The 10328-nt window shown below is 37.2% G+C and overlaps 1 protein-coding gene across 16 annotated transcripts in view; it reads right to left on the bottom strand.

The window, feature by feature from the left end:
* The window catches only part of KLKB1 (kallikrein B1), a 38326-nt gene that overhangs the window by 17239 nt on the left and 10759 nt on the right, over positions 1-10328 (bottom strand). For 12 of the 16 annotated variants that reach the window (XR_005859715.2, XR_005859719.2, XR_005859718.2 and 9 more), the window contains 4 exons: positions 8704-8879; positions 8313-8408; positions 5923-6062; positions 4263-4419 (listed from right to left, as the gene is read on the bottom strand). Coding sequence is in view for 7 of the 16 variants with exons in the window: in XM_046940874.1 (XP_046796830.1) it covers positions 4264-4419; positions 5923-6062; positions 8313-8408; positions 8704-8879 (568 nt within the window). In the remaining 9 variants the exon portion in view is untranslated. Of the gene's footprint in view, positions 1-7; positions 4420-5922; positions 6101-8312; positions 8409-8703; positions 8880-10328 lie in introns of those variants that run through there. The other 4 variants (XM_046940871.1, XM_046940872.1, XM_046940873.1 and 1 more) reach the window with 2 other exon arrangements.

The following is a 10328-nucleotide window of genomic DNA, read 5'->3' as shown; positions in this document are numbered from 1 at the left end:
TGAGCAAACGTTGGAGAGAAACAACTCAGAATTTCACCCCTGTCCAATCCTGAGCAATTCATGCATGAAGGAAACAGTCGTACATTATTAAATCATAGCCTAAGCTGGCTTCAAGGGTATCATGTGCAGTAATGCTGAAGGGCCATGTTTCCACAGCTCCTCAAGCTGAGTTTTCCTTCAGCTCCCTTATTCAGCACCAGACAACAACACTGTACCCAAGATGGCTTTAAGTCTCATCCCCAAGAGTGAGCCAAAGTGCTCAGGGCCTTTATAAGGACCCCCAATGGTTCTGGTGCATACATATTGAAATATCGTGGAGTTTCACAGGTAGGGATTTGTTTCCTCTGCTGTTGTCTTAACCTTACCCTTGTCACGTGGAAAAGTGCGGCTAAATATACCTATTGGCTGTGAACATTCTGAAATCTACAAAAGAAGATGCTAATTTAATTATCTATGATTATTTCCCAGCTATGCGTATAAGGTTAAAGTATCTTTTTTTAGATCTATCGAACATAGACTTTCTCTGATAAAAGCTATACTAAAACAAGTTCCTTTTTCACGATGGCTATTGAATGCAAGAGAAATTAGAGCAGAAGTGCCACCTAGTGACTAATCTCTTGAAATGTATTTTAGTATTCATGAAAGCATTTCTCCTTTTCCCTGAAATATTAGCTGGTCATGTTGTGGGCATTAAAGAAACCAGAGGCTTGTTGAAAGCCATCCTAATATTTCTGTAGACATATAGAATAACATCACTGTAGAGAAGTATACATCCTCATTCTTTACTCATTTTCTTTTTCATGTTTATAGCTATGTCAGTTGCTCCCACCACCTCATTTTGCCCATCTTAAAGATTTGGATTCCCCAAAACCCAAAGTTTTGGCATATGTAAGCTCACACAATATGCCTTGTATGTAGAATTTATCAACTGTTCACCAGAGTTCTAGGGACAAGATAGTTTAGAAAAGTAGCTGCATTCAGTGACTGCCCACAGATTTATGGCTTGAAGGCAACTGTCAAAGCAGTCAGGTCCCAGAAAGTCCAGAAGAGAGAAGCAGCTCTAAAGCTGACACATCTTAGCCTTTCTCCTTCTGTTACTTCTCAGCCTCCTCATAGGATTCCATTGCTCCCCTCTCTCCTATCCAAATGATGCAAAATAACTCTTTTACATCTCCACTGCATAACCTCACTAAAAAAAACCCTCTTATAACACTCAATAAACCTTGGCAACTATAACATAGCTGTAAATAACTCTAATAAACCTAGAGGCATCTGTAACACATTTTTCAATACAAAGACCACAGGAAAAGCAACCAATTTACTGCTCCAGAAAATGCTTGCCTAGAAATATGTAAAAATTCACATCTGCTATTATTGTTGCCTTATATACAAGGTGGAAATTTATATTATTATGTTATAATGCAGATATTTCACAAACTATATGAGCTAATATTAATTTTCAAAAAGAAACCTCCATGCATATTGGAAATTAGACATGGAATAAGTATCCACATTTTAATTTAACAGTTCTTCTACTGGAAGGACTGCTACTGTGAATGAATTTCGTTCTATCCAGATCCTTCCTTGCTTTTCAGAGTCAGCAATGCAGCTTTCATCGTGTCAGAATAATCTTTTTTCACAAAATAAATAAATCTTATGCTAAAAAGCTTATAACAAATGATTCCATTCCCTCCCTCTCTAGAAGCATGGATTTTATACGTCTTCATCATAAGAATTTTGTATTCCTCCGGATAGAAGCAATGAGAGGCTTCATGTCTTCCCGTTCCCAGCTCAGGTAATTTACAAGAATCATAGAATCACCAAGGATGGAAAAGACCTCCAAGGTCGTCCAGTCCAACCATCCACCTACCACCAATATTTCTCCACTAAACCATGCCTCTTAGTACCGTATCTAAATGTTTCTTGAACACCTTCAAGGAACAAGACAATGTACTTCAGACTCAGTCATAAGGCAGAGCATCAGCTGTGAAAGAAAACACAGTGCAACACCAATTTAATGCAAAACTGGTTTTGTTTAGTTTATAATCTCATTAAAATGACTACAAACTGAAGAGTCCACTTGAGCAACTCTACAGCCAGCTTTATTTTATGATGAACAAACTGCCCTCCAGACTATCACTGTGTTTATGAAGTGTTTCCTCTGTGTCTGAACAAGACTGTAAATTTCTGGGATCACGGACCTTATTTGTACAAAGTCTCAGGGCAGACTAATGCCACCATTCAATACACCAGTAGTGGCGCTTGCTCCCTGAAAGATTTCTGCTGATTTGGTGTAAGCGAGATGATGTGCTTCATCGATTTTCAGTAGAAATAAAGAGAAGAATATAAAACAGTGCCAGAGACACTTACCATTAATCAAAATTACAGCTAAAGCACTGAAGTTTATGTTCTGTGATAACATAAAGAGGGGAAAATTTAAAGTATAGGCCAGATTTTTCTTTAATGACACTAAAAGATGTTTATAGCATTGCTTTTTTTTCCTAGTTATTTTTCCCATACAAAGGAGAGGAAAAGGAAGAAGAAAAAAAAGGTCATAAATTGCTTCTCATGTACTGTAAGGTACCTATTGATAACAGAAAGATTAAGCAGGATCATCACACTTATTAACACAGATGCTGATGACATTATTATTATAAGAAAGCATTAAAGGTTCTTAGTTTGGTACTGAATATGTTCTTTAGCAAATATGAATTTAGCTCAACGATTGGCAGATGAGTATTGCAGATGGTCTCCTGCTGGCTCTTTATTTGAGAATTTTAGTCTCTGTTTTCACAGTGACATATTTCCTTTGTTTCTTGAGCAGCTCTTTTCCAGGGTCTTCATTCACTCCCCTTGAGAATAGAACCACACATGAATGCCAGAAATATTTCTCCTTCTTTCGTTGCATTTGTGCTTTCTATTTTTTCCTGTTCACTCCCAGTCTCTTTTTTAAGTCTGTGAGTCTCTGACAGCACATCTGAGGATTGCTGATATTTTAAACCAGGTTTGGATTAATCAGAGCATGAAGATAACTTCAGCCCTCACTTTTATCTCCCATTCTATACCTGCATCTTGCCATCTTGGTGTGTTTCTCCCACCTTTGCCTTTTGGGCTTCCGAACAGCTGCAGCCAGCACAGAGGTTCTCAAAGCAGGGATCTACAGCACTGGGAGCTCACTATGGGGAAGAGGGAAGAGAGCTCACTCATGGCAGGGGCTCTTTGTGGTGTTAAGAATAGGTACCTGGTAGTTGTGGAATTTTGTTTTTCCTTGGTGATAGTTGCAAATAATACTTTAAAAAAATTAAATGCTGAACTCATTTATAGCAGCTTGATGAGTATTTTTCTATAAATTTGACATATTTAATTTAATTATTGATTTACTCCTAAAGACACTGCCAGCGTAGACCTCCAAAACACACCCAGTGTGGCTGTGAGGCAATCATAAACAGAATTCTGGAACATATTTTCAGCAATTAAGGCAACGTAGAGTATTAGGAAACAAGTTTAGCAAAAAAAAAAAAAAAAAAAAAGCAAAAGAAGAATGTGTGCTCCCTTCTGATCCAGAAATAATGCTTCTTACTACAGAAAAAATATTTTGACTGCTGCTCACATTAGAATTTATTTTGGCTACAAAATATTTTTGTTACCTGACTAAAAACAAGTAGAAAGAACAAAAGAAAAAAAAAAAGGAGAAAAACAAAAAGGGAAAAGATAATATCAAGGTAAAACCAAGAATATTATTCTGTAGCTGAGATAGTTTATTTAATCAAGAGGATTATGTCAGTTGCAGTCTATCACCAATGAACTTTTGGACTAGAGATGTCAGGCCCAATTTTCCTGGCCTTTTAATACTTTCTCTTAATCATTTTTAATTTCAGTTATGTTTACACAAGAGGAGGAGGTCATCACTGAAGTAAACCAAAAATCCCTGATCTCCCTGAACAAGTCTCCTAAAATATTTTATGCTAAAGATAAAAGAAGTCAGTGGCTCAGATGTATTATATTTTCTGACAAATCAGTGATCAGTCTACTTTTGCTACTGATTTTAATTCATTCATTGTAAAGTTCATTCATTTTTTGCTTTTCTACTTCTTCAGTCAAGTCTTTTATGCTTTGAGCTAGCAGGAAACACCATTTTAAAAAGTTTAATACATTTTAATAGTTTTTTTTGTTTGTTTGTTTGTTTTACATTATACACCATCCTGGTTGCTTCCAGGGTTATTGTTCTGCAACATCATTTTGAGTCATTAAGTAATGCTCACGTTATGTAGTTTTTTCCAAAATCCAGTCTGAAAATTCAACAACTTTTGTGTAGACTCCTGGCTGCTGGGGCCGAGCACAGCCTTCACCCCAACTAGTGATGCCCACCAGATACCACACTTCCTCGTGCCTGCATGACAGTGGTCCTCCAGAATCTCCCTGCATCACAGGACAGAAAGAGTTCACAGGGAACAATATTTCTCTCTCAAATAAAGCCATGATAAAATCAGCATCATCCAGTGTTAACAACAGATTAACTGCATAGAGTTCAATTACTCTCACTTAAAGTTGCTTTACACAGTGTCGAAGAAGTTTTTCTGTTTATCTGGTAGAGTGGTGTCTAAATACTTTCCAGCAAGTAAGTTCCATTACAGTTCAATGTTATTGGTTTAATTGTTTGGTTGGCTTTTTTTAACCCCCAGTGAGGACGACAACATGTATAGGTAATAAAATTAGTAAATTTTCCAGTGTTTTTGTTTGTTTGGGTATGCAAACCTCAGTTCTATGCAAGCATTCTCTTGTTGGACTGACCACCCTCCCTGGGATAAAACACATCTCTATTTTCTTTTCCTATTTCTAACTGATCTTTCTGAACATAGAGTTCTTTAATGTAGCTGTTATGAGCTGCTGAGGCAATAGCAAGGGTGTTATTGTTATATAACATCATCATTGTGTTCTGGTGCACTGTTTCATGCAAAGAAAACTTAACTAGTATTGAGGAAAATTACTTCCCAGGTCCAAGAATTTTTATTCATAGTTACTCAGCGGTGATCATAATAACAGAACATTAATAGAGAACATATCTTAAATTATATACTATATTTGGCAGGGAATTTAATCTTACTAATTTGACCATATTTTTGTCTATTATAATTGACTTAAAATATTTAAGTTAACAATAAGTACATGAGTTTACACTCAAGCAGAGAACTTGGCTCACTGACCTCATGCTGTTGTGACATTTTCAATTCTAATGAACAGACCAGTCTGCTCATGTTGTCTATATCTTTCCATTTTCCATTTCTAACACTCTCCCTTCTGGATGCTTGTGGACAGTGGATAATTTAAAATAAGCTTTTATGTACTGTATTTCATGTCAAGAAATAAAAACATGAGAGCAAATCTGTGCTCCTGGAGAAATGTCTATAATATCTGAGATATTATAGTCGCTCTCTTTGGCTTTCCACTATTGCAGAGGAATACTGGTTTGCTCCCTAAATATATGAGAGATAGGACTGTACTTTATGATCTCTTTAAATGCTCTTCACATTTTATTTTATTTTTTTAAGGGAAAGTTGCATAATTCTTAGCAAACTAATGAATTTTGCCTCTTGAGACACACAGTGGAAAGTTAACTTTTTTCCCTTAATAGGAGAGTGCAGAGAAGTAAAGTATATGTGTGTCTCTCTCTCTTCCTCTATACACTCAGAGTTTCTTTACTTGCAGAAACACAAAGTCTACCCCTAAGGATTTCAGTGTCACATAAGTGTTATACATATACTTTGACTGTCAGTGCTTTCAGCAGGCAAAAGTGACATATTAAAAAACAGTTCTATTCATAAATATGTTTGTTATGAAAACTAAACATTTTATTATGTTATTCAATTATATATTCAAACAAATTATTGAAATATATGACAGTATATGACATCTTTTTGTTACCTTACAGGCATCCTTTCCACCTTCATCATAGCCAGCACAGATCTCTTTGTCATCTATTCTGCGCTTCCGGTATCTTGCCTGGCATTCCTCTTTTGACATTAGGGGAACAGTAACTTTCTGAAGAATATCTTCTACACGACCTATGTAATAGGTGTTACGATCAAACAGATGTTCAGCTCTAGCAAAATAAAAGTTAAAAGTATACTCTAAAAGTCTCCATTCAGTGATATTAAAAAGTCAGAGTTCATTGCTTTTAGCGTGCAGTTAGACAGCCATGACATTGGTTTTCAATTTTTAAACAGTGTTGATTGTCTGGGTTTTTTGGAATGTTTTGAAAACGCTTGTTTACCACAGTATGACTCATGACCAAGAATGTTTCAAAACTCCCCAGAGATTTGCTATGAAGCTGTGTATATGTATTGTTTTCAGGGGCATTGAGTCTTGGAGCCTGTATTCCCATGAAGAGCATTGCTTTGCATTCTTGATAATTATTTCTTAGTAATGTGTTTTCAGTTTCCAGATGTGTGTTGCCCAACAACCTAGTTGTCTACAGGATGGTGAAAATTTCATGTAAAGTAAATAAAAGTATTTGAGAACAGCCTTTTCTGACAAATTAACAGAAGCAATTAGAATTCATTTAAATTTCACATTAAAATCTAATTCTGAAATGGGGAGGTGTGCAGAGGAGGGAACTCTGTTTAAACACTTTTATCTGTATATATATTGTAATAAAGTTTAATTATTAACAGCTACTTGGCCAACCTCCGGGTAAGATTAGAGAAGTTCAAATCACACAATTAAAACACAAGGGTCATCGATATTTTTCATAAACAACCTTTAGAATCATAAAAGTAGTATACATTGATCTCTGATTTCTGAAGTCATATGAATAAAATCACATATTTAAAAAACCATGAGTTATGTGCAGACTGTAATTCAAGAACCCACTGTACAGCAATTACTCTGTTATCTGTATCTGTAACATATCATTGCATAACTGAATGTATATTTGGGAGGGTACATGGTGATGTTTAACTAGGCAACTTGTAGCATTCATCTACCTGGATCAGGAAGGCTTGAGAACAGAATGTAGAGAATCCATCTACAGGAATAATTATATTCATGCCCACTGACTCTGATGATTTCAACACTGTCTCCCACAGTATTCTAGAGAAGCTGGCAGCCCGTGGCTTGGGCAGATAAGCTCTTTGCTGGGTAAAGAACTGGCTGGATGGCCAGGCCCAGAAGGTGGTGGTGAATGGAGTTAAATCCATCTGGTGACAAGTCATGACTGGTGTTCCCCAGGCGTCAGTACTGGGATCTGTCCTGTTCATTATCTTTACTGATGACTGGGATGAGGGGAATGAGTGCATCCATGGTAAGTCTGCAGAAGACATCATGTTGAGAGGGAGTTTCATTGTGTCTCAGGGTAGGAAGGCCCTACAAAGTAATCTGGGCGGTCTGAATATCTGGGCTGAGGCCAATGGGTTGAAGATCAAGATCAAGTGCTGGGTCCTGCACTTTGGTCATAAAAACCCCTGACCACACTACAGGCTTGGGGCAGAGTGGCTAAAAGAGGGTGTGAAAGAATAGACATGGTTGTATTAGTCAACACCCAGCTGAACATCAGCCAGCAGCATGCTCAGGTGGCCAAGAAAGCTAATGACATCCTGGCTTGTATCAGAAATAGTACTGCCAGCAGGAGCAGGGAAGTTGTCATCCCTCTGTACCCAGCACTGGTGAGGCTGTGCCTCAAGTACTGTGTTCACTTTTGGGCCGCTTACTACAAGAAAGGCATCAAGGCCCTGGAACATGTTCAGAGAATGGCAACAAAGCTGATGAGGGCTCTGGAGCACAAGTCTTATGAAGAGCAGCTGAGGAAATTGGGATTCTTTAGACTAGAAGAGAGGAGGCTCAGAGGTGACCTTATTGCTCTCTGAAGGGAGACTGTGGTGAGGTAGGGATCAGCCTCTTCTTCCATGTAACTAGTGATAGGACTAGAGGGAATAACCTCAAGTTGTTCCAGGGGAGATTCAGATATTGAACTTCTCCAAGGAAGTGGACAGAAACTGGAACAGGCTGTCTAGAGAGGTGATGGAGTCACCAACCCTTGGGAAATATTGGTGATAGGTGACTGGATGATCCTGGAGGATCCTGATTGGTGACCAGGTCGGACTGGATGATCCTGGAGGTCTTTCCAAACCTTGGTGATTCTATGATTGTTACTGGTTTGAATTCATATAAATAAAGCTATGAGCAAATGCACATTCTTTGCGTAGCCTGTGAACATCATTCCTGGTTAAGAATTAAGAGAGTATTTTATGAGACTTTCTTTTAACACAATGCATTTTGCAAATACAAGAACACACTGTTTAAATATTTATCTGTACCTCTTTCCTTCCTGTAACCCCATCCAATTACCCAGCAGTCAGTATAGAGAATGCTAGACTCTTCTTTTGATGGCAGGCAAATAGGAAGTTGAAGATCTAAAACATGATTAAAAATATTAGTTTGGCCAGTAGAAACAACTGAAATATTAAGGTTTCTTGGGCACATACATAATACCTGATGGTAGTCTCCATGTTACTCTTTGTACGTTGTACTAGATACTGCCCTAGTCACGTAAATAAAAGACCCAAATGTTCTTTACAAAGCCAACAGAATGAGATTCCCCTTAAAACCAAGTGATTATTAAAAGACCATAATCCAGGTTTCATGAACTGTCACACTAAAAACAGCCTTTATCACCCCGCACATTTCCTTCTGAGATAGAATACATACCAGTAAAATTCATAGCCTTATCAAGCTTCAGTAAAGCAATGTCATATCCAGTCTGTGCAGAATTATACTGAGGATGAATAATAATCTCTTCCACTCTGAAGAAAGGTGTATTCTCATTTATTTCTGATTGTTTTAAAACACCAGCATAAACACGCCAAATGTTGGGGTTCTGAACACTGAGGGAAAAAGACACTTAGTCAGCCTGTGGCTCAGAGATTTTCACTGTTTTAGTTTGGTGCAGGTGCCAGCATCCTCTGAGTGTACAATGAACAGCACTGAAGTCATTCTTTGCAGTTGCATTTTCACACTCTCAAACCTAAAAACAGATTTCTCTTATCCATTCCTTCCACTTCTCACTTATTTTGTTCCTTTTCCTATCTGTATTTTCAGCCCCATACCACTCTTTCCTCTCCCTTACAACCAGACTCTCGTTCTGACCCTTTTTAACAAAATTTCCCCTTCTGCCTTTTTTCATTTTCTGTTTTACTCTGCTCTTACTATTTTTATCTTCAAGAGCCCAACACAAACCCTGAGGAAGTAAAAGAGATTCTTTCCATTCATTCCAGTACTGTAGCAACCAAAATAGGTGTGGAAATACAAATCCAAGTAGAGTCTATTCGGATACCAAAATAAAAGCAAATAGGAAATATAATACTACAGACCAGTATAAAATGTTCCACTTAATATTTATGATTTCAACTTTAAGTAAATTTAAGGGTTATTTCATTGCTGTGTTCTACCATTAAGATTGCATTGAAGAAGATGCAAAACCTGTCTTCAGTATTAAAAAAAAATGATTTGAAGATTTTATGTGTATATTCATAAATATCAGTTGACCTTAGTCATTTCTAATGAACACAGTCCGCACTTTTTTACTCTTTAGACAAGTTCTCCTTTTGCCCTTCATAATACTGGTAACTCTGCAATATTGGAGAGATGGTAAAGAATGATATTCTCTATACTGGGTTTTTCTGAGTGTTTAGGGGTGTTATCCACTTTTGTAAGGTTTGTCACTGGAGAACTGGTATTGGCAATATTACTTCACGCTGAAACAATAAGAGATACTGTACAAAAATGCTTGAGCAAAAGTTTCTGATTTTAGCTTAGACAATTCTTTCTTCCTCAAAGCATTTTATACTACCTGTGCCTTTCTCACATTACACTGACTTAGTATATAACCTTACAATTTTCAGACTGTAATTGACAGGCCTACCTGCTTTACAGGTTGTGATCATCTAACGAGGATATGGATCATGTACCTGATCATTAAATTAGCTCTTCACAACACACATGATTTCATGACTTAAATGTGATGGCAATTTTGTGGTCATTAACAGTACCTACCATATATCTCCAAGCAAATTAGCAAAGCTTTGAGTATTCAGACATCTAGATATTGTTCTCAAGGCTGAAATCTGTACTAAAACAGTGTGTTAATTGATTGGGTGGTAACATTAGGAAATAAAAAATATCAAATGAAAACCAGTCCAATTAGGATTTGAATGCTACAGAGAAAGGTAGCGCACATTCCAGAGTCAGCCTAATTGAACCCCTTAGAGATTTACCTTGTGTCCTGGTCTTTGCTGAGCACCCTGTCAGATTGGTACCACTGCCTAAGTACCACA

This window comes from Gallus gallus, chromosome 4 (assembly GCF_016699485.2).
Source record: "Gallus gallus isolate bGalGal1 chromosome 4, bGalGal1.mat.broiler.GRCg7b, whole genome shotgun sequence".
Taxonomy (NCBI): Eukaryota; Metazoa; Chordata; class Aves; order Galliformes; family Phasianidae; genus Gallus; species Gallus gallus.
This window is presented reverse-complemented; position numbering and strand designations above follow the sequence as displayed.